Source organism: Lycorma delicatula, chromosome 10 (genome assembly GCF_047948215.1).
Source record: "Lycorma delicatula isolate Av1 chromosome 10, ASM4794821v1, whole genome shotgun sequence".
NCBI lineage: Eukaryota > Metazoa > Arthropoda > Insecta > Hemiptera > Fulgoridae > Lycorma > Lycorma delicatula.
Genome location: NC_134464.1, coordinates 92423969 through 92450521, shown reverse-complemented (window position 1 = coordinate 92450521; position 26553 = coordinate 92423969). Strand labels below are relative to the sequence as shown.

General features: G+C 27.5%; 1 protein-coding gene across 1 annotated transcript in view; it reads left to right on the top strand.

The window, feature by feature from the left end:
- The window catches only part of LOC142331218 (uncharacterized), a 112502-nt gene extending 90088 nt beyond the window's left edge, over positions 1–22414 (top strand). The window contains exon 10 of the mRNA XM_075376961.1: positions 20639–22414. Within this exon, the coding sequence (XP_075233076.1) occupies positions 20639–22066 (1428 nt within the window). The 3' untranslated portion in view covers positions 22067–22414. The remainder of the gene's footprint in view (positions 1–20638) is intronic.
- Positions 22415–26553: the final 4139 nt, after the last annotated feature.

Below are 26553 nucleotides of genomic sequence, written 5' to 3'. Positions count from 1 at the left end.
AATAGTTGATTTTATATTAGTCACAAATGATAATAAACTTACACCTCTAGTTTTAATGTTTTAAATTTATATATTTATTGAATTTTATCAAATAATGTTCTGGTGTCACAGAGATCTATTTGAAAGTGCTAGACTCAGATTAAAACAAAAAACGTAAATGAAAATAATTAATTGTTTTAATAAATGATTTTTTTTTTCTGGAATTACTTTAATGTATCATTTTATAAATTTATTTTGACATAGAATAAATCTTATTTTTTATATTGGTTCACCATATATCAGTATATAAGTCAATCATAGGGATTTATTTTTTTTAAATATCAGTATTTAGCTGATCACCCCCCAAAAAATAAATATTAATTCCAGGAATTTTGACTTATAAGTCACAACAATTGTTTCTTAATTTTTACCATTTAATAATTGCATATATTATCTTCCTAAAATAATCCGTAATTTATTTTAATCTCTAGCTTTTCTTTACACTATTTTTAAGTAATAAATTTACTGTTTGGTGAACCTATGAAATCATCAGAGTGAATGTATTCTTTATGTATGCATAAATGTGTGGATTTTATCAAATTGTACTTTTAATTTGCTAGTTTCTAATCTGTTCAGGCTTTATTATTTTGTTGCATGAGCTTCTTGTGGTAAAAATCTTGTATTTTAACTTTTGTTTATTTATTAATAGAAGTAGAAATAAAAAGAAGCTTGTTTTTTGTAATCCTTGCTTTAAGAAAAAATATTAAAAAAATAGAATAATAATAAAACTACAGCATGCGTAATACCAAGCAAGTTTAATATTATTTCATGTCTCAAAGAAACAAATGAAATATTTTGTCTAATATTAAAAACTATGCAATTTCTAAATTCTACCAATCCCATATTTATGTATTAAAATATGACACTATATTTTATCTCCATACCTTCACTGACATGCCTAAGAGAAGTTTTCATGGAAATTGTTCCATGTGTTTTTTGTACTTTTAAGCTGATATTTTGCAGTTCCTTTTCGAGTATTTTTTTTTTCAGTTTGTCAGTAGATGTAAGTTGTCTAGAGTACACTTTATAATTTAGGTGACAGAAATTTTATTGCCCTTGAAATTTATCCAGTTAACAATCGGTTGTCTTATATATGTCTTTAACCCCTTACCGGTTTCTTTTCTTTTACAGAAATGAATATTATCGTACCTAATATGTAATATTATATATTACCTAATGTATAATTTAACAACAATTTTCTTACATACAAAACATAATTTATTACACCCAAACATATACAATATTTGCAGAATTTCCATCACACTTATGCACAAAATAGTAACACAATTATACATTTATATACTGATATATTTATAGAATTTCACGACATAATAACAAATATAGTGCTCAGAATCTGACTACACAGGACATCATAAATAAACAAATCACCATTACAGCGGGTCAGCTGATTAAAAATAAATGCACATGAAAATCCCTCATTTTATACTGTATTTAAACTAACAACTAGCGTTATCTATCACTGCAGAATACTACAAAAAAAGTACGTAAAACGACATTAATATTATGACAGAAAATGAATATTTTTTTGTCTTCAGTCATTTGACTGGTTTGATGCAGCTCTCCAAGATTCCCTATCTAGTCCTAGTCGTTTCATTTCGGTATACATCCTACATCCCTAACAATTTGTTTGTGGTCTATAAGTCTGTCTTTCTGTCTTTTCTTTTAACTAATTTTTTTCCAAATGCTTCTTTCTTCATCGATTTGTCTTAACACTTCTTCATTTGTCACTTTATCCACCCATCTCATTTTTAACATTCCCCTGTAGTACTACATTTCAAAAGCTTCTAATCTTTTCTTCTCAGGGACTCCAAGTTTCACTTCCATATAAAGCGACGCTCCAAACATATACTTTCAAAAATCTTTTCTTGACATTTAAATTAATTTTTTATGTAAACAAATTATATTTCTGACTGAAGGCTTGTTTTGCCTGTGCTATTTGCCATTTTATATCGCTCCAGCTTCGTCCATCTTTATTAATTCTACTTCCCTCCTTCTATGAATCATGAGTGAGACCTTGCCATTGGTGTGAAGGGACTTGAGTGATACAGAGTAACTGGACCGAAGGTGCAATTGGAGTGGTATCTGTGGAGAGCCAGACTAGGAATGATTCCTGAAAGAGGGCAGCAGCTCTTTTAGTAGTTGTTAAGGGCATAGATCAGGACGACCATATAACGGCCATATCAACATCACTCAGTCCTCTGAGTACTGTGCAGCTGAAAGCATTGAAAAACTACAGCTGCTTTTTTTCCAAGAAAATGTAGCTCTCTGCATTTTCATATAGCAATGATGGAAGCGCCTTCCTCGGAAGTAAACTAGTCCCTCGTTCGGATCTCCGTGTGGGGACTGCTAAGGAAGGGGTCACCAGAAAATTCGAAAATGAATTAAAACCAGACAAAAAATTGACATCAGAATTTTCCGACAAAGGCCCTAATTGTGCACATCGGCTACATCAAAATATTCCATCAAAAGCCGGTAAGGGGTTAATATTGTTAATGTTTCTATAAGAGACATTGATCTTCCTAACTGTTTTCCATTCAGTTCTAAAAATTGTGTATTTTATCTTGAAGTACAGCATGGCGATGTACATATGACAGTACTCATATGTATAATGTGATTAGTCTCGAAAATATAAAAGCTTTTAACTCGTACCATTAACACAGTACATCATACTTTGTTTCTTAAGATTGTCATTTTTTATATAATTTTATCACAGTATTATTTATTAGCTAAATGTTGTGGGCTTCTATGAACGCACCTCTTTTATCATCTACGTTGCTTCTAGTATGACTTGTTCTTACACGATTGCATATTTCTTTTCCAATGCCAACCCATTTATTCAAGATTTTGGATCCATATAATTTTAATTACCTGAGCTGAAAGATTGCTTTCATTGCATTTTAATTTGAAGCAGCTAAATTCTTAAACAGCTAAAATTATTTGCTTACAGCATCAATGTCATCATTCTTTTTCTAAAATCTTTTGATTGGAAAAACATTTTATGTTATATTAACTAAATGGCAATCTCTCCTAATAATTGTATTTATATTCGATGAATACTTTTAAATTATTGGCAATTGTATAAATTTTTCTATTTATATTAATTTCTTCTCATTTTGTTAAGTCTTTTTTTATTTTGGTTTTAAAATATTTCTGTACTTGACAGATATGAGAAATCCATTTTTTTCTTGGACAGAAGTCATTGCTGTGAATTTTTTATTTTTTATTTAAAAATTCTGTTAGCCTGTATCAAAATAAAAAATGACTTCCTGACAAGGGCATCCATTCCATTATATGTATTACTATAACATAACATATTTACAGGGTTCAACTGTTCAACTTGTAATGTTGATTCATATATTCTTGTGCTGCACTAAAATTATGTAGAATTAGTAAGTAGTCCAAATATTTAAGTTATTCATATTATAATGCAAATCCTGACAGAGGGATTGAAATATGAATTAATTATATATATATATATATATATTGGTTTTTTTTTCTTATGTGGCTTGGCTAATTTTTTTAATGATTATTCTTAAAAGAGTTACCCATCCTGATTAGAGGTAGCCCCTTTTTTTAATTGATCCATCTTCTTTTCTGTCCCTTCTTCCTTGGAAGAGTGCTATGGAAATTATATCACCACTGATCTTGCTTCATCTGTCATATAGTGTTGATGTCTTCTAGCAATCGGTGTACAGTTGATAATTTATTATGGCTTAATAGGGTTCAAATTATCTTTGGAACTATTTGGGGTAGTCTATTGTAGGATTGTACTAATTAAAATTTAATACTATAATTTTCTTTCCGCTTTAAAAAATATGAATTTTTCTTTGGAAAATTATTTTTATTTTTCCAAAATACATTGTTAGATAATTTTTACATTAAAAAAAAAAATTATTGCAGAATATAAAACTGTTTTATGAATTCAGACGAAAGTTCAACCGGTTATTATCCCTTTAAAATAGAAAAATAAAAGTTATTTCTTTTTAATGAATTTTTCCATATCTTAAAATGTTATACAATTTTCATAAATTAAAAAATTTAACAACAGTGATTTCACTTGGTGCTTATTTCTTAGAAATTATATTTTTTATAATTGTATTTTATGTATATTTATGTGCACTGTGTGTTCATAAAATAATGATGGGGGTTCAAACAGTCACAGTTTTGGAACAAAGAATGACAGAGGGGTGAAGTATATCTCAAAATGAAAAGAAACTAAGAATTTTACATAGATCCAGTGTGTACTTCTTTAGTTACCCTAGTTGACAAGTTGATATTCAGTCTTTTGGCATGCATGGAAAAAAACATCTGGTGCGATAGCAAAACAATTTCAGTGATCCATTCTTTTAAATGGTCCAAGTTTACTTGTGTTTTTCATAAATAAAAAACTATAAGAGTAAGATCTGGACATTATGGAGGCCAGGCTATCCGCATTCTTGTATAAATAACTCATAAAATGGGTTACTCAAATTGAAACATGAAATGTAGCTTCATAATTGAAAATAAATGTATTTAATAACTCCTCATCATGATATAACTTATCTGTAGTTAATCTATTTATTTAATTTTGTCCTTTGTTTAATTTTTATGCTTCAACTGAATTTTAATACCGGTAAAACGTAGTAGTTTTTTACAACGCCTACCTTTACCGCACTTATTTTTTCGATCTACACAAGTAATTTGTTCACATAGCTTAAATGACTCATCAGCCACAATGATGATCATCCTGGATGCACCGCTTGAATCCAATAGCCAATTTAAAAAATCTTTTTTTAACTTAATATTTGTAAAGTAGCTTTTCTTGATGCTTGATTAAAAATATATTGAAGAAATATAGATAAAATGATAAGTTCACTGAAAATGTTTTTGTTAAAAAAACAGAACTTATATTTAGATAAAATATAACATATGTTGATATACATAGGATTCGTCAGTACACCGAATGAACATAATCTAACTAAACGTAACTGATACTCGCCTCACTCGCTAACCTCGTCTAATTAACATTAAAAATAAAAATTATATGCATGTAAAAAATTACATATATGTATTTAAACTTTTTGCCGTGAAATTTACAATATCTTTCAGTGTGCAATATCTTGCTTTGTAAAAATTTCACTGCTTTTTCAGGATTATTAACATCTTGAACAATTGAACCCATTCTGTTCAGCGACATAATAATACATAAATCACAAGAAGTCTGAAGAAATAAGTACAAACACCATGACTCATCACGAGTTATTTTTCAGATTTAATTTTTGTTTATTGCTTCTTAAAAAGTAATAACTATTCTATTAAAATAAAAAATAGAAAAAAATGGCTGTCAGATCCCGAAAAAGAACCGAATATACGATGCATCTTATAATTGTAACCAACACTGCAAGTCACAAAACAAACTGAACACCCCTCCGTGTCATAATCATGGTGAATTATGACTTTTATGTACATAGCAACACAGCAAGCGTGTGCTATCATTAGAATTTTTTACTTATCGAAAACTTGGACAGTTTTCTCTTTATTTTGATTTATCTATTGTACTTTTTTTCCAAATTATACTGTTCAAAAGCTCACATTATTTTGCATAAACACTTTTTTTATATTTATTTAATATTATAAAATTATCCTTTCTTGAAAGTCTATTTATTTTTCTCAAAAACTCACTTTTCTTATAAGAATAAGATTTTGATTATTTTGAATACTTTTGCATGACTAATTGTGATTATTTCCTAGTGTTATTTAAGTATATGTATTTTTTTAAACTATATTAGTGCCTATTGGTCATGGTGAAGGTGTTTTAAGTGTTTTGTATTATGCCATATTGCAATCCTTTTAACTTTTTTTTTTAATATTTGTACTAATATTTTATTACATTTTTAAAGTTATTTAGGTTGAACGAAGATGAAGAAAAATTGTTATGACTAGTTTTAGATTAATGGTATTTGGATTAAAATTAATATTTTAATTATATTTGTATCACATAGGTTAAATATGTATTTTTTATATAGTTAAATTTAAAAATATATATATATATGGATTTATACTAAAATATTTTATTTATTTCTTGTTGTTTATTTTATTTATTTTTGCAAATTTATAATTTGTTTCTTGTTTCTAACTAGAGATTTAAGCAAACTTTTTTTCCAAAAGCTTTTTTTATTTTATTATTATTACTATTATTTTCTCTATCTATGAAAAGTTGAAAAATGTGTGTATGTGATTTTATTTTTTGTTTGTAGAGGTTATATTCTTTGTTATTTTTAAATTAAAAGAAATTTTGTTTTATAGCTTGTTTATATTTATTGTGATTTTATTTTAATCAAACAGATTTCTTGTTTTTACTATGATAAAAGAATTTTATTAAAATTAATACTTAACAAGTTATTATTATAGTATGCGATAAAAAAATGATTACTTAAGTCTTCTTTTAACTTGTTATAATAATTCTTATAGGTTTAGAATTTATTTTGCTTGATGTAATTAATGAGCATAGATAATATTTTCATTAATGAATTAGGTTATGTATATGAATTATGGATGTCATCTCAGTATTACTTTTTTTTTCTCCTTATAACTGTATATTAGACATATTACTACACTACACCATAAGAATTATGTGCTAGTAGGGGTAAGATAGTACATGTTTTTTGTCATGCTCTTTACACAGTGTATCTTTTAGATATTGATTTCATAATACGTGGTTTACTAGCACAGGAAGCTCTAGAGCTCTGAGATGTTTTTTCAGATAAATTTATAAACTTCTACATGTTTTCGTGATAATAGAATTTGTCCTGTGCTTACAACAGGCTATGTAAGTTTTTGTAGCGTAACCCATGTACCGTTAAAGTTGGTCTTAAGTTTTTTTTTTTAATATTTAGCCTTTGTAGCCGATTAATAGAATCTCATTCTTTTGTGTGGATGATCCACGTTCAAATTCTATCCGTGCTTACTGTTTTTATATGTTACAAAATTTCCACACTATTTATTTCTACACACAAGCTTTAAATTATTATGGTGAGCTGATTAAAAAAAATTCCGAAACAACTCTTCAGGATATAACTTAAACACTTTAGTTATGAAATTTTTCTTTTATTGGCAAAATCAAAATATATTTTGACAACACCTTACAAAGTTATAAACAATTGAAACTCGTTAATTTTTCCAATCTAATTTCATTTATTATTTACAAGTACTTTTTTAACACCCAGCTGAAGATGCATTAAAGAAGCGCAAAAGTGATCCGGGAGGAAAATTTTGCAAGTGACTTTTATCCTGTTTAGTTTTTTGACTGAGAAGTTTTGTAGTATTCAATGAGGTATAAGCCGAAAGCAGAAAAATTAACTTAAAAATTTGTCTAAACTATGTAATTTCTCTATTCAGACTGGCTGGTAAATTGTGATACCCATTCCTTGTTTTTGTTGTATAAGACAAAAACATTATCCTGAGAAAGACTTAAAAATTTAAGTTTTTTTAGAAGTATCTAACAACAACATTTAAACTAGGTAACTAATAACATGCTCTGATAGAAAAAGTTAAAAAAACATTAGTAAATTAAAATTTTTACTCTACTGTGTTTTTTAAAATATATTTTTAAAAAAATTTAATGAGTTTTTTATTACAAGAACATTAACAGTTTACCTTGTCTAAGTTTTGTTTGATGTTGGTGATTTTTGTACGAGTTAAACCTAAATGCCATCTCTATCTTTCTCAAAATAAATATTTTATATATATATATACACACATTTATCAAATATATGTATAAGGGGTAGGTATCAGGGTGTGGTAACCAGTCCAAATATTCATTAATTCATTTTTTTTCCACCATTAGGGTAGGTCCTGTCATGGCTGCTGATCTCCACCGTGTTCTATCCTTTGCTAACCTCTTCGACTCAATTTTTTCCCTTCATCCATCATTTGAAATTTCTTCTTTTCCTTCCATTCACCAAACTTTCTATCACATTCACTAAATAACACCTTCCTATGCAATGTCCTAGCCGGTTCCTTTTCCTATGTTCAACTGCATTTAACATTTACCTGTTCTCTCCAATCGTCCTTAATACTTCTTTATTTGTTTCACGGTCTTGCCATTCAAAACTTATCATTCTGTGCCACACCTGTACCTCAAAAGTCTCAATTCGTTTCCGGCCTCCCTTTTTTCATCATCCACATTTCAGCTTCATAGAGCATCACACACCAAATTAAAAATTTCATTAACCTCCTCCTTAATGCTAAGTTAATTTTCCGTACAGCAGTCTTCCATTCTTGTTAAACTCCTGGTTTCTTCTTGATATTGTTATTTCAATTTCCACTGTGTAAATCAGAGGTAGAAGGGTAAAATAATTTGGACTATTTTAAAGGTAATTTTCAGCTTTAAATTGGACATTCTTATAAAATACTGTGAAATTTCTTAGTCAACAGTTAATTCTATTTTCTAAATACAGGTAGAAACAGTTTTCTATAGTATTTTGTAAGTATTTGTAATTGTTTTTAATTTTTTTTTCATCGACATAAGCTTTTTATGAAGTTTGTTTTTTATACTTACGTTTGTTAATTTCCCTGTTTTCCTGATGACTGTTTAACAGTTGAAATATACATTTATCTTTAAATTTTAGTTGTTGATAATCAGTTTTGGGTGTTTTTTTTTTTTGTTTATAAATTTATTCTAATAATATTTATATTTAATTTATGTATTTATTCAATATCCCTGGGTAAAGACAAATAGAACCCTATATCTTGATGTAGCTTTTTATGTGATGTTTTATAATTGTTTTTTCTCCCGATTCTTCTCCATATGGCGTATATTTTTTAATGATTATCCCATTTTTTAAACAAATTTTTTATAGCGGTTTACTATACGTTGTTGACATGTAAAATAAATACATTTCAACTGGTTTTGAGCCCCCACTTACATTGTTTTAATGAAATATTCATACCAAAATACAAGAGAATTCATATAATGTATAATTCTTCATTACAGTGTATAATTATTCACATTCCAATTATGTTATATTCTATACTATAAAAGGATCTAGCATTTGTGGGTTAAATTTTTACAAGCCACCGTTTAGTGTTGAGCTTATTGAAATCATCAAAACATGTAAATACTCTTCAAATCAATTTGTAATGTATGTAAACAGTTATTTGCAATTGCTTTATAACTAAAAAGTTCCAACTAGTCCTCATGAGTATATGAAAATTGAAAAAGATACTACAATAAATTATTAAAAATAATTTTAGTATACCATAGTTTTTTAAAATGTAATTTTCCATATACCTCCACTGGTTTGCTTGTTCCAGTTTTAGCTGATGAATCTTTTATATGATGTCCAGTGTAAGAGTACATTCCACACTGGTTACAGCAGTGTGAATATAATTTTATTTTTATAATTGTAATTAGATATGTAAAATACACATTGGCGCTAATCGTTGTAGTAAGCAGAGGCCAAAGCAAAATAGATTCTTTCAATCACCATATACATATACTAGTATGTAGTTTATAATCGCCTACCATTTTGATTAAATAATTAAAGAAATATTTAGTTTACTGTGAATTTGCTGCGTTGTTTGTCTTTAACCAGTTTAATGCGTGTTTCAGTTTTTTCTTTGCTTATTTTCTTATTCAGCAACTGAAGTTATGCAGCTCTCATGTGGTATCTCTTTCTTGAATAAATATGTCCCATACTGGTTAATAAAGTATACTTATTTGTATATATATATATACATACACACACACACACACACACACACACACACACACATAGATTATGCTGTGAATTAGTTGTTTAAAATAAAATATTTATTGAAATACACAATCCATATTAGCAATGCAACATATTTACTAAATATGTTGCTAACGCAGATTGTGTATTTCAATAAATATTTTGTTTTAAATAATTAATTGTGTGCATAGAAATACGTTAAATTTTGTAGCACGTAAAAAAAATACTGTGCTTGACCAGGATTCGAATTGGGAATTTATCAAATGAAAAACAGAGATAATACCACTCCACCATGCTAATCTGTGATGTGTTAATTCTAATATGATATTAGAGAGATTTAGTGTAAATTATTCTGTAAAAAAAAGTTCAGGTAGGAGAGTCAAAACTTGTTGAATTTTTTTTTCAGCAAAGAAGTACTGTATTTCATAAATTTTAAATAAATCCAAAATATATTAAATATGAGAATATTGTCAAACTGTAATAAGAATTATCATGTTTTGTTTTATCACAGTTTTACTGAGATTGCTATTCATGTATTCATGTAATTTGGTTACTTTTTTGTTTTCTTAATATAAAACTTTTATTAATCACTGTTATAAAATGTTATGATAAAAGCTGTTAATTATAAACAAAATAAACATGTACAAGAAGTTTGTAAATTATATCAGATCAATTTGAAATAATATTAACTGTGATTAACTCCATATAGATGCCAAGCCTTCAAAACCACTTAATTTTTTATTACTTAAAGTACTGTTATTTTATTTTTATTAGTATTGTATTTGAATTGTATTAAAACATTTTTGTTTTTGTTTTTTTTTTGTATCATAATTTTTATTTATGATTGTTATATATTTATAATTTAATGTTCATTTTCATGATATAGACATACAGTGAGTCCCACAAAATATTTGCATTTTTGACTGGGCGTATGTATTTTTCAATCGTGTTTAACTGACATATTGAATGAGTAATCAAAAAAACAAGTCACGAAAAATATACTGTTAAATATTAGCCTTTTTATCATACAAATGGCAACCTTTTGAAATGAAATTCTGTTTTCAGACCTAAATCCTAACGCCATCTGTATCTGTTTTTATCATGATGCAACATGTGACAGATTTTCATCGTTCAATATTTTGTTAAACAACGGTTCTCTGAAATAAAGAAATAACAACCTATAATGTTGTTAAAGTATGAAATTTTTTCATAAAAATTCTTATAAAAGATAAAACTATTTGTTTGATTGGACGGGTGAATTTTAGGTTGCAAGCATCAAAATTGCTCGATTTAATCCTTTGTGATGTTTTATTGTGGCTCTATTTAAAGATAGAAAAGTTGTATATTTATTTAATTTAATCTGAAGGACTTAAATAATATCATTAGAGAAAAATTATTTAAATCTGGAGATTTAAAGCATTGCCATTGATAAGTAATTGGATATACTCAAGTAGTCATGCTTATATAGTTTCTTTTACAACAGTTATGGAAATTGTTTAGCTTGCAAATATTATTCACTTAAGTTTATTGTAACAGTTAGATTTTTAATATAAAAAAACTTAAATAATATCATTAGAGAAAAATTATTTAAATCTGGAGATTTAAAGCATTGCCATTGATGAGTAATTGGATATACTCAAGTAGTCATGCTTATCTAGTTTCTTTTACAACAGTTATGGAAAATGTTTAGCTTGCAAATATTATTCACTTAAGTTTATTGTAACAGTTAGTTTTTTAATATAAAATTAATTTATTTTTGGAGGTTTTTAAAAAGTGTGTTTCATTTTGAAAGGTCACTAATTTGTTTTTATACTACGAAAAAAGTTAATATTGTATGGTTTATTTGCTAATGTTTTTATTTACGTCTCTGTGAAATTAAAACTAAATTGGTTGGTAAGTAAAATACTTACCATCAAAGATGCATCCTTGTCATATGACACATAATAATCTAGTCAGATCAAAACACATTTTGGTGTTAAAAAGAAATACAAGGTCTGTTCAGAAAATAACGGAACATTTTGAATTAAGCTCCAACAGATATATTTAGTGACATGCAGTTGGCAGCACTGTGTTCCACATAACCTTCTCTGTAACCACATTTTCTTGGATTGTTGATATCGCATTTAGTTTTTGTGTTATTATCATTTGCATGCAACATGTATAACTGTTAGTAGCGAGTTTTGTAATGTTCGATTTTATGCTGATTGAACTTTTGTCTCAATGTCATAGCTGTAAACCCAGATTTCATCTCCCTTTATGATTCTTTGCATTAATGTTTCATTGTCATTGGCTTGTTCGAGAAGTTGCCGGCAAACATCTACTCAATTTCTCAATTACCAATTGAGAAACATGCAACTCGATGCATGTTCAGTCAAAATGTCATGGCACAATCTAATTGAGAGTCTAACTTCTGTAAGTTCTCTGACAGTCAATCGGCGATTTGCACGCACCAGATAATTGATTTTTCTGAAAGTGGGTGTCGTGTCATCAGTTGAAGTCGAAGGCCTTCCCAGTCGAGGGTCATCTTCAATTGACTGGTGACCTCTTTTAAATTGTGAAAACTATTTGTAACATTGCATGTGACCCAAAGCATCATCATAAGCTTTATTCAGAATTTGAAATATTTGTGAAAGTTTTCCCCAGTTTCACACAAAATTTTACATTGTATTGTTGCTCCTGAAAATCGCACATTACAAAAATCACTACTAACACTTAAACACGTTTCACTCAAATAACAATAACACTAAAACTGAACGAGATATCAACAATCCAAGAGCATGTGATTACAGTGGAGGTTATGTGGGGTGCATTGCTGCCAACTGTACATCACTAAATATCTCCATTGGTGTATAATTAAAAATGTTTCATTATTTTCTGAATCTACCTCATAGTTTGTTATATCTACCCAAGAATTTTATCAAAAACCCTACCAATGGACTGAAACACCATTTGCATGTTGGGAATTGGAAAATTAAAGAAAGTTACATAATTTTGTATGAAATAAATTCTAAAATTACAGGCTCTAAAGCAGCTTAAATTTCATTTCTGTCGTTACTTATTTAATGATTTGTTTTTGGACAATCCAGAACGTTGAAATCATATATATTACATCCAATCATTATTAATGGAATTTTTTATTTTAATTTTAACAGTGATAAACTTTAATAATTTTCTTTCAAATTATATCATTTATATGAAAATTGCCATATATAGTTGGATAAGTCAATAAAATTTACCAGAGCACCATAGTTTCAGAATATCTTCATTTTCACCATGAAATCTTCAGAAATTATGCATGGCCTTGCATAATTTAGTCAATATTGAATATCTGTTTTAGTTTACCAGTGTTTTAAAATAAAAATTTTAAATATTAACAGTTACAAATAACTTAATGATTTAATAATGAACATGAAGTACTTTCTAACATGGTGTGTTTGTAAATGTCATTGTCTAAGATTTTTTCATATATATTACACTTATATAAAATGATACAATTAAATGGTATAAATAAAAAGGTTTTATTTTTTTTAATTATGAAAATTATTAATAAAGCAGGTATGAGACTGATCAGCAAAATAGACTTCTGATATTTTAATACTTGATCATTTCTAGGCTATAATAATGGAGTTTTCACTGTGATATTTATAGATTTTTAATCATTGTTCATTTCATGAGACTGATATAATGTTGACTTAGGTTATATATGTATTTTATTTATTTAATTTTATTTATAAAATTAATTTAACTCATTTATTTTTTATGGTTGTATTAAAGTTATACTTATTTAATTAATTATCTTGTTTTATATTATTTTTCTTATTTTAATTTTAAAATTAATTATTTATTAAGTAAAATTTGAATTGTTATTTAGTTATATAGTAATTTGTATTAGTTATATATTAAGATTTTAAACTAATAACTTATTGAAGTAATTTTATAGTATTTTTAGACCTTATATTAATGTAAGATCCTATATAAAGTAATTTTTTTTTAATCAATTACAATTAATTTATTGTTAATTAAAATCATTTATCTCGCTTTCCGGTTTGAACTGTTGGGTGTGTTGAAAGACTACTTTATTGTGTAATTGCTTCACTACATATACTTTGATATATCGTTATATTTGTTTGCTGCAACCTGTGTTTAACCTTTTCTGATCTCAGTTTAATTAAGAACTATTTATTTGTTAAAGTAGAAGTTAGTGTTTTTTTGTATTAATATTTATAACGTTATCATGTTCTTTTGTAGATTTATTAAAGTATCCTGTTCAGAACACATTAAGAAATATAATAAAATTCAGTTTCATTTGTAGGATATATTAAGTATATTTTATTACATTATATTCTTTGCAGGTGTTTGCAGTTTTCCATGTTTAGTAGAAATATAATTATTCTAGAATTAATTTTGTAATTCACATAGTTTGCTCATTCGGTTAATGATTCGCTCAACACTAGTCATCTAAAACTTAAGTAATGGTATCCAGTTCAAATTAGATTATTACTTTTAATCGGATTTGTTTTGTTGTCATTCTTTGGTCTTGCCGTCAAGGTTGATTGACTCCTGATAAGATCAGCATCTTTTATGAATAACACATTCACTGTACTCCATGTGATATGGTAGGTAAAAGATCTCTGCCTTTCATCCTGAAGGTTTTGAGTTTATTTCCTTTCAGATGAGGAGTTTTTTCACGCTAAACAATTCATTCTTTTCATCGAAAAAAGGATGAGGGTACCTGAAGTTTGGCATCGGTTTATAATTATCGGGTTGAATAAATAAATTATAATTACACATCAAACAGCTTTCTATAATTGAATGAAGCCTATTTTTTTGCGATTTGGAATAGATACTGAATGTTCATAAATGAAGGACATCATTAAGAAAATTAACCAGGGTTCTAGGCAAGACATAAACTAAATGATCCATCTTTTTTCCATCCTTGATACTTTTCTTCCCATTTTCACTTCTATGGATGGTTCAGGTCTGATAAGTTTTCTTCTCTGAGAATGCCAGGAACCTACATGTGGACTGGCTTTAAATCTCTGTTTTTTTTTTTGTTCAGTGGATGAAGTCGCTGTTGGATAATCTGAACCGGTAGAAAATTAATGAATATTGTTATTTATCATAAATTTAATTTCTTTTTTTTTTGTATATTTATCAATACCCTAAATGTGTATATCAGTTTCTCAATAGATATCAAATTATTATTTGTTTTCAGTCCCAGAGATCTTTAAAAATGAAACGATTAACTCCCAATTGAAGAAGCTTATCATGACCCTTTTCTGGTAGGACTTCCATCTTAGTATAATCCTTTCAGAGAAATAAGGGTAATCTTTCTCGGTATGGAAAAGCAAATTACTGGTGAACAGTTTTCCAGTCGGTTCTATTTACAAATTGCTTTTTTCCAGATACTAAAAATTACTATGTAGAAGTATCTTTCTTTTTCTCTATATACTAAAATGTCATTGAGTACAGGCTCTTAGAACTTTCTTATAGACAGACTTTCTTATTGATGGTCTTTTTTATCATTGCACATCCCCAGAATTTGTAGTAAAAAGTATTCAACAGAAAGGTTTAATGATAACATTATTTAGTCAAGAGTAGAACTTCATCTGTTCTGCAATTTTGCATTGATTTTCGGTCAAAACTTTTCAAAGCACACAGTGTTTTCAATTTATCTATCTCTGCAAGAAAGCATTTCAAGATGTTAAATATAATCTTTTAGAAAGTAGACAAAGTAAAAACTCTGGATAAATAGAAAATAGGAGACATTTGCATAGATTCTTAAGCGGATAGTAAATATTTTACTTCGTAAGTGATATTGAATGCTAGTTACTATTCTGCCTGCCTAATGAATTTTTTTATTTTGTTTGTAGTGTTTTTGACTTTGTGGGTCACTATCAACTGCATTAGTAAAAATGTATACGTACATTTTTTTTGCACCTTATTTTTAAGCAAATAGATAACAAATATTAAAAAAAATTAAGATTATTTCATTTCTTGCTTGATAAATGGTACATGTTAAGTGTAGAACAAAGCATTTCTGCCCACGTTGCAGTTAGACAATTCAAGGCCAAGGTGGAGACCAGTTAACTTAACGCTTAACTCGAAACCACTCTCACAGTCATCAGTTTGTTAATAGGTTCAATAATTAACAATACATTCTTGGGTGCAGTAAGCTACAGATGTACTTGCTGCATAAACAAGGGATACATATTTACCTTAAATTCAAGAAACTTGAGATTTCCAGAACATTTTACAAATCAGTTCATCAGTTGATATACGGTTAGGGTAACAAATCTTGTCAGATGTTAGTTATGTTTATGTGGTGTTTTAGCTCTGAATAAAGGTTTTTCATCACTAAAAGTATGCCTTTGAAAATAATTTTTTTGAACTTCTGATATACGAATTAGAACTTAATAGCTATACAAGTACAAGTGTCTGTATTTTTTTAGTAGTACCTTTCTGGTTTTATCATGGCAGCTTCATTTTTATTATTTTATTCCCTGCCCTAGCTTAACTGATTCAAGAGGCTTGGCAGACTATTTTAACACCTGGTAATCTGGGTTAATGGTTTTTATTCTTGTACTTTGCCATTTCCCTTTTCTCTTTGTACTTTTCTTATAATTGTCAGTTTATTTTTGCTTTTTTTTACTGCATTTGCTACTTTATATACAATCTTGTCTTTCTTTGTCTCTATCTGCATAATGTGTGTAGCACCTGTTATAGCATTTAGAGTAATTCTGTATTTAGAGACTTCTTAGAGTTTAGTTAACAGTTAAGTCTTTAAGCGTTAAAAGAAAATTACGATTCACAAATCTTAATTTTTTTTTTAAATACGAGGGATATCTCTAAAGTAAAGACCACTGGGAAATTTCTCTCCTTAAGGTTGGCGAACCTGTGTTGTTCATGGTCACGCTAGTAATGTACACACTGCATTGATGTCTGTAAGTTGTCTTTGATTACGTGTGAGTTATTACATTATGAAATGAATAGTAAAATTGATATTGCTACCGACTGTGAAATATATGGAGTCACACGTTTGTAAACCATCAAAACATCAAGCAGCTGAAATTCATAAGCAGTTGGTTGCTGTGTACGGTAATAATGTAACAAATGAAAGAAACATCCAAAAATGGTGTGAAAGGTTTAGAAATAACAGCATTAACGTGCACGATGAAGAACGTTCAGGGAGGCCCTCTATAATCACCAAGGGCTTGTTGAATTGCATCAATGATTAAATCAGAAAAGATCATCGCCCAACAATTTCCGACCTGGCCCTTCTTTTACCTGATGTTTCAAGAGCTGCTATCGATCGCATTGTTATGACAGTTTAGGCTTCAGAAAGGTTTGTGCATGTTGGGTGCCACACATTGTAACAGAACATCAAAAAAATCCGAATGGGATCTGCTTTGGAATTTTTCATGTTCTACACAGAAAAAGGTGGTGAGCTAGTTCCCTAATTCAATTGTTGCTGATGATGAAACATGGATTTCATATTACACACCAGAGAAAATGGCAGTCAAGTGAACGGCATCATCCTCAATCACCAACCAAACCAACAAAGGTCAAACCACAGCCATTCAGACACAAACTGATGGCCACAGTCTTTTGGGATCAGTTTGACATACTGGTGAATGATCTCATGCCGCATGGAACAATTATAAATGCTGAAGCCTACTGCGATGCTCTATATATGTTACAGCGCACCATTCAACATCGGTGATTTGGACAGCTGACCAATGCTACCGTCTTGCTGCTCGATAATGCATGTCCACATGTTGCGGATCTGACACTTGATTCACTGAGAACATTTGGATGGGAAATTTACAATCACCAACCATATAGTCCGGACTTAGCTCCTTCTGATTATCACTTATTTGGGAAATTGAAAGAATTTTTGAGTGGTAAGCAATTCGCAGGTGATTATAAACTTAAAAATGCTGTTAATAAGTTGCTAAATGGACTGGCAGCAGAAGAATACGAAAAGGGTATATTGAAGCAGGTGTATTGCTACAATAAATGTTTTAATTCATGCGGCAGTTATATAGAGAAGTAGTATACGATATGTAGTTTAAGAGAAACAACAAATATTTATAAAGTTTTCAAAATAAATTCTTTTACAATGAAACTGTCTTTAGAGATAACCTCTCGTACTTTTACTTCTACATTCTTTATGTTCTCCTGCAGTTTTTATTACATATTAATACATATATCTCTATGTGCACGCGTTACAATACTAAGGTATTTTTAAAAACTGTATTTTATTGGTATTTTTAAAAGTTGGTTTATTATTTGTATCCTTTCTAATTTTTCTCAAAATTATTAAAGATTTTTATAGTTCTGATTGTTCTAGCATTCTGTTACTTGTGTTTCTCAGGCAGTAATAACCTTTCTGGTTTTCCTTATTACACTAATCTGTCTGCCATCTCTTATTGTGCAAGTTTTAACTCTCAAGCTTTTTCTCAGTTTATATTTAAATAAAAGTACTCATTTTAATTTTTTTGGCATTAATTCAAGTTACTAGTATGCCTTTATGATAACAAAGGCATATTATAATTATTTGATGAAATAATTCTAATTCTATCAGTTTTTGACTTTGTTGCTTGTGAAAATCTCGTTGTACAATGATGTACTTGATGGATGTATTTTGATCGTAATATCTTATGAAATTCAGTTTTAATAAATATTTTGGGTTCTGTAAAGATTTATGACATTTTTTTGATATTTTCAGTTGCAATTTCAGTGTTATATGGATGTTTACAAATATCAGTTCTATCTAACCACCATGCAAAACACTGTTTTGACACTTCTATTAAAAAATCTTCTTATTAATATCTAATATATTTTTTTTAAATAAATAAATTTATTATTACTTTGCAGTATGTTGTGACAGGATAGACTTCAATAAATCTATAGGTAACTTTGTTAAATAAAGTTTGTTGGTGCATCATTTGTCATAGGCGTTATTAATTTTTTTTTCTCTAAAATATAATCTGTATACTAATTACGGTATTATAAGCATTTTCTTAGTATTATTTGAATTTTGTACTTTGCTAAAATGTACAGATTTTTTCTTTTTCTATTATATGAAAAGATAAGCTATCTAAATTTGATTGGCTTTCTAAAAAAAATAACTATTGTCAACATACTTAGTCTATTTCCTTTAGTTTGATATTAAATGAAAGTTTAATTGTCAGAATATGTTAAGATTTGTTAATATTCATGCAAATGTTACAGTAAAACTTAAATTATGGTGATAATGGTTTATTTTCTACAATGACTTTTTGAAACTTTGAAAATATTAGGTACTTTATATCAAATACAAATAATTCTACTGGTGAGCCAAATGTTAGAAATGAATTTATTATTTATAGTGTAGCTGAAAAAAAGACACAGCTTTTATTTGTTAAAGAACTATTGAACTTAAGAAGGTATGTTGATCAATTTTCCATCATATTCTACATGGTTAGATTATCCATAATACACGTTTGTTACCTATCTGAATATTACAGAAGGTAGCAGAAATGTGAAATTAAGACATTCATTATTCATTAGTGCCGTATTTAATCACATCATCTTGTTTGAACTTCATTGAGGCCACCTGAGACGTTCACTTCTCTAATGTTAATCGAATAACGGTTTGGAAATCTCCATCTTTTTGAAGGATGACAGTAAAAGAGAAACAGCTGTGTAAAGTTGTAGGATCAGCCTTTAAGATTATGATATGCCAGTCAAGAATGATATCAATGTATCAAGAAGATATATGTTCCAGTACTAATTTTCTTTACAATTCTTGGCCATTTGTAAAAGTAGCCGAGTGATTTGTTAAATTTCTTCACTGTAGTGAAAATTGTTATCAGTCTAAAAGTATACATGCAAATTTATTATCAAAACTAACCAGCTAATAAAGTTAATAAACAATAAGTTTTCATATGTTTCATTCCATACATCTATGTAACAATTGCTTAATTCATTTAAAAAAGCAGAGTCAATATCTATGTCGGAATAACTATGTTTATGAAACGAGATGAGTTATTGATATAATAGTAACAAGATGATTAAGTTCCATATGACTGCACTTTTTTTGAAAACTAGAAATACTTATGATATAGGCCATTTGAAGAGCTCTGAAGCTTTATATTAGATTTTAAATTAAAATAAATTCTTAATACACTATAACAGTGATTCCCAAACTGTGCGCTGTGGCCGCTTCACAGGGTACCCTAAAATATTGTAAAAGCTTCATAATTAAATGAACCAAGGCCTTTATAATTATTAATTTAATGTTAATAAAGTAAAAAAATAATGAAGATACACGAGTTTTATTAATTTTTATCTCTTACTTTTACTTAGGGTAGGGTGCCACTACTTGGAAAAGTTTGGAACCACTGCACTATAAGTATTGTTTAATTGTGACTTTTGGCTCAACCTGTACGATATAAAGTCATATTTATAACATTTAATAACTGTGAAGAATATTTTGTTTCAAGGACTATCTGAAGTAATGCAAATCGCAATTAACAAGAGGAAGAATGTGATAGTTATTTAAATGTTTGTCGGTTGGTAAGGGTTTTAGACAGGTAGCAGATTGATATGATGTAAAAAAGCACAAAAAATTTTTAAACCAGAAATGTCAATCACACTACAATAAAAAAAGTAGTATATTTTGTCGTAGAAACTATTATTTTTTCAAAAATAACTGAAGAAGATGAATGACGAGGTATCATTATTATACATTGTGATCAGAGATTATATGGCATGTGTTTAGTAGTTCTCTTTTTTTTTAATAGAAGTACATGATAGAGCTAAGTTTAACGAATAATATTCATTATTTATAATATAGTAACGTTAATTTTTTCCAGGATGTTACAAGCAGAAGTCCTGAAAGTAATATGAGAGATGCTAGCACAATAACATCGCCCGGAGATGTGCAACAGCATGTTTTGTCAACGATATCTGCGATCAGTCCAGATCGCAGTTATGCAGCGTTACTTCAGAATGGTGTAAATATAGATAAGTTTTGTAATTTTAACATGTCTTATAACAAAGAGCATCATTGTCGGAAGTTATATTTTGCTACTGATCATTTTGTTCGTAATTTAAATAATCAAAACTCTTCACCTTCATCGACTTCGTCATCATCTTCGGATGTTATGCCGAATTTGAAAGATTTTATTTGTGGTATCTGTAGCAGACAGTTTGCTAATCGTGAAGCGTTTTTACATCATGAAAAAACTCACATGCGAATTAAGGAGTTCGATTGTCATATCTGTAGTAAATCTTTTACTCAAAAAAGTAGTCTTTCGACCCATTTAAAAATTCATACCGGGGAGCGAGATTATGTTTGTAACATTTGTAATAAGACGTTTTCGCAGAAAGGTAGTCTATTAACGCATTTAAAAATACATTCTGGACATAAAGATTTTTTGTGTTGTCTTTGTAATAAAGCGTTTTCACAAAAAAGTACTTTATTAATACATATGAAAATTCATAGTGGTACTAAAGACTTTGTTTGCAATATTTGTAAGAAAACATTTACACAAAAAGGTAGCCTTTCTATACACTTAAAAACTCATACCGGCGTAAAAGACTTTATGTGTAATATTTGTAAAAAAGCTTTTACGCAAAAAGGTAGCCTTCAAATACACGCTAAAATTCATCGCGGTGAAAAAGATTTTATTTGTCAAATATGTAATAAAGCCTTTACACAAAAAGGAAGCTTACTGACTCATGAAAAAATTCATAGAGGTGTTAAAGATTTTGTATGTTCTGTTTGTAATAAAGCTTTTACGCAAAAAGTAAGCCTTTTAACTCACGCTAAAACACATCTTTGTCACGATGATTTCGCATCAGCATCAAAAGAATATTCATCATCTCCAAAAGAATACAATACATCACCGAAAGATTACATCACATCGAAGGATTTTACTACAACAAATATATGCGGTAACGGTAACAATAAAGCTTTCATACAAGAATGTCAACTAATAAATCAATCAAAGGCATCATCGCCGAAAGAATATAATACTTCGCCAAAAGATTACATCACTTCAAAGGATTTTACTACAGCAAATTTATGCAGCAATAATAACACTAAAGCTTTCATACAAGAATGTCAGCTCATAAATCAATCGAAGGCATCATCGCCAAAAGAATACAATACGTCACCGAAAGATTACATCACTTCAAAGGATTTTACTACAGCAAATTTATGCGGTAGCAGTAACACTAAAGCTTTTATACAAGAATGTCAGCTAATTAATCAATCAAAGGCACAAACTGGTGAATAAAAAAAGTAATAATTTTTTATGATTATAATTATTTATTGTATATTTTGTAAGTATTGTTTTTAATTTTAGCAAGTTGTAAAAGTAAACTAAAAAAAAAAATAATTATTAAGGGATGTAGTACATATTTCTATTGTAGGTGACATAGATTGAAAATAAAATAAATAATAAAGTAATATAAAATACTCCAGGTCCAGTTGTTATATTTGTATTATTATAAAACATTTTTAAAATAATATACATAGTATTTAAATATTTCTATTAACATTTTTTTATTAATCAAATATTTATTATACAAATATAAAATAAATTAAATTAAACATTGCATACTTCCTACTTTTATTATGTATATAAAAATTAATTATTTTTTTTTATCTCAATACTTTAGTTTTATTTATAAAATAAAATTTGATTAATATATATATTTTAAGAAGGCAATTTTTTAAAAGTTATTTTATTTATTAATATGTATATGCAATGTTTTAATTTTATTTATTTATTAACCATGAATTTTTATTAAAATAGTTTTATTAATTTTATTTTTAAGTATTTACGTATTATATTGTTTACAAATTTGTACATCTTTTTTATTTAATGGCTATTTACATGATTTTTTTTTTTTAATTATAGAATTGTAACTTCTAGAACAGTGTGTAGTTAAATAAAGTTAATGTAAATTATACATTTTTAATGAGGACAATTATTATTATTATTAATTTTTAAAAAAGAAGAAATCTTAAATATAAAATATTTATATTGTGTGTTACAAATAAAAAAGATGTTATATAGTGTTTAAAAGAAACTAAATAGTTATAATAATACAGCAGTTTTAATATATATATATTATATATTTTTATTAATTTTAATTATTACATTTTTATTAATCTTTTTTATTGTTTTAAAGAAATAAGTTTTGTGCCATTTTATTAATTATCTTGATTCTATTAAGTACTGAAATGATTACATCTTGTTAGAATGATTGATTTAATTATTATGTAAAACAAGGGGGCAAGTAAATAGTTAATTAAGCAATGAATTCACCTTTAGCGTTAAATATAAGGAAGATTTCCTTTTAAAAATATTCTTATTTTTTAAAAAGGCCTTTACAAAGACACTTTTATCATCAATTTTTTCTATAATGTTATTTTTAAATCACATTTATATTTTAGTATTACTATTGATTATAAAAAAAAAAAATGCATTAGTTTTGTCATAGATAACCAAATGGATATTATAAACAGTAGCAAATAGAATTTATTGAAATAGTGCAGCATTATAACAAACTTTATTATCTCTTTCATTAAAATTTGCTATTTTTTATAATTTTAGTATAATATTTCTTTAATTACTTTGTAATTGTTATTTTGATTTTTAACTGTACTTTTATCATTTGTTTTTGTTGTATAAATACATTATAATATTTTTTTTTAAATTGTATTCACTGCTGATATAATATTATTGAGTGAAAATTGTAAAAATGTGTTTTGCAAATTGTATACAGCTGCTACTTTATATAATTACTTAATTTACTCCTTGGCGCTACAGTCCATGTAGGGCCTTGGTCTCCGTGTTTTATATAATATATTTTAATATTATTACGTTCAGTTATCGGTAAAAGATTTTAGATAATAGAATAAATACAGTAAGTCTCAGTTTTACTAGTTTTTTCATCTATTTTGTATGTTTTTTGTTGATATGGTTGGTGTTGAAAATTATTTTGAACCACCAACTTTTTAAGTGAGAAATTGAATCAACTTTATTAATAAATAGACTTTTATAATTTATTTTAAACACTTTCAAGAAACTTAAAGCAATCTTTGATATTCACATACACATTAAAAAGGACCATATCTTAATTAATAAAACATTTGAACATTATGAAATGTACAAACATACCATGATATATGAAATAACAGATAAAACTCACATCCAACACACTTTTTTGACAAAATTCTAAACATACAACTCCCTAAGAAAAGAAAAAAATCATTGGCTCATCAGGATAAAAATAGCAGCACTAGTCCCTGAAAATGGCATGTATAGGAGGTATAGTTATGATGGTAAAATGTTACAATGTAAATTTTAAATCTGTATCTACCTTATAAATTTGACTTTGTTTAAAAAGTAGATTTTATTAAAATAATAATCATTTTAATATTTGGGTAACCTATTTTGATTTATCATGTATTATATTTGAAAAACAGAATGATTTATTTTTTAAAAATAAATTTGTTGGATAAAAGAGTACATAAAACTAAAATACTTTGGTATTTTTATTATGGTATATACTTATTTGGCCTGCGGAAAAAAATTAAACCTTTCTACTTATTTAAATAATGTTATGGTTAAATTTCAATTACGGTTAGTTAATCTGAATAATTACAGTTTTACAGTATTCACTTTTGAGATGAATATCTAATTTAAGAATTTATCAGACCTAATTTTTCAGGCAATGTAATGTAGCTGATTTTAATGACCAAGTGTAAAATTTTGTTAATATAGAATGTATTCCTTATAATAAAATGTACTGCACTTGAGTATTCTGTGTACAATTTTAAAAATAAAGTTTATATTCAAAATTGTAAAAAAATAATGGTTTCTATTAACTTTATGAGAAATAAGTAAATAAATTGATGACACTCCACTAATAATTGAACTCATGATTATAATAATTTATTTGTACATGTCAATAATTACTTCTGCATAATCTAACTTATATTTATGAAGTTAGTAACAGAATGTTACTAAGAAGGGTTTCCTTCAGTTGATTAAAATCATTTCATAATATTTTTATATTATGAGAAAAAAGTTAAGTTCTTGGAATAAAATTGAGTAATTTAATCATTAATTGGTTATAAAAGTTTAATATTATTTATTAATGTAATCAGTAATTGTTGACAAAAAGTGTGGCAAATATAATCAAGCTTTGAATTTCATATATATATATATATGAGCATTCCCTAGCTCAGCTTCACTCACGTAATACATAATCAGAATTTGAACATGAATTTTTATTGAATTTTAACATATATTACTGAGTGTTCAATTTAGTAAGTCCTAAACATTCAGTAAGAATATTTGTAACAAGAAGTGAATATATGAAAAATTTATGGATTTTTTATTTTTTTTGTAATTTTTCAGTTTCTCTTTGAGATAGAAAATTTATAACATTTCTCTTAATTATCCTTACAGTATTACCAAGTATCATAAATATTGATTGAATAGTGGTAGCATAAAACAGTAAAAATATGTATAAAAAGATATATTTATCCGAAGAATATTTGCGAGCTGAAATCGAGTGAATATCTTGTTTATTGTAGTCCTAAATTAGAAAAACTTGCAATCATTGTTAAAAAATTTTTTACCTTTCTTCATCCGTTTCAAGAGACTTCAAAAAATGATATTTCTGGAAATTCCTATTTAGATATGCATATTAAGATTACACACACCAAAAATCAAATTGTTGATGTTCATTTCTTGCCGAGAAATTACTCTTACTGATTAAGATTGTTGCCAATCTTAATAATTTAAACTGTGAATTTCATAAAACTTATTAAACCATTCTGAAACATCACATTCTTCTTAAGTTGTGTATAATTTTTCATTAAGTTACCTTCTGTATTTTTTGCTGGACGTTGATTATGAATCGGTCACAACATGTCGCTTAACATATATTTACATAAAATAAGTTCATCCTTTGTTCAATTCTATGTGCATGTCAGAACATGCTGAACTTTTGTACAGATTTTATTTTATACAATTAATTTTTTTTCCATTTAGCGAGGAGGAAGCTTTTTAAAGTATAAATACCACACCAAATTTCAGCATAAATACAACCCATACACTTTCTGTTGATTGTACTCATTGAATTGTATTCTTAGAGCAAATACTGCACTGGAAAATCAGAACTAGTATGCAAGAATTATACAGAACATAAAATTTAAATTTATAGGTTACTTAATGAAACATGGTACGTAGCAGAAATTTAACTACAAATCCAATACTTTGAAACCTTATTTTTATTTATTTTCCCACTATAGCTATTAGTTGAAGAAATTCCCACCGATATTTTCAACAAGGAATGTTTATATATATTTCTAAGTAGCTGAAATATGTATAAGCCAATTTTGAGTTGTCACTCTTACTGCATGATTATAATAGGTTCTTTAACTCAGTGATATACACGATGCTCAAATTTTTTTTGTATTTTTTTTTTTTTAAGTAAGGGTCATTTTGATATAAAAATTGAAATAAGCGAAATAGAACAACAAATTAAACTTTCATATATATCTTATTTTTCTTCATATTCACCATTCACTGTAATACATTTTTGATATTGGCTGCTTACCAGCGTCATTATTCTGTTACTGAAAAATTCTCCCACCTGTGATTTAAACCATTAATTACTCTGTTTTACAATTCCTCATCATCTTCAAACTTCTGCGATGTAAGCCATTGTTTTAAATGGAGAAAAAAGTAATGGTTGTTTG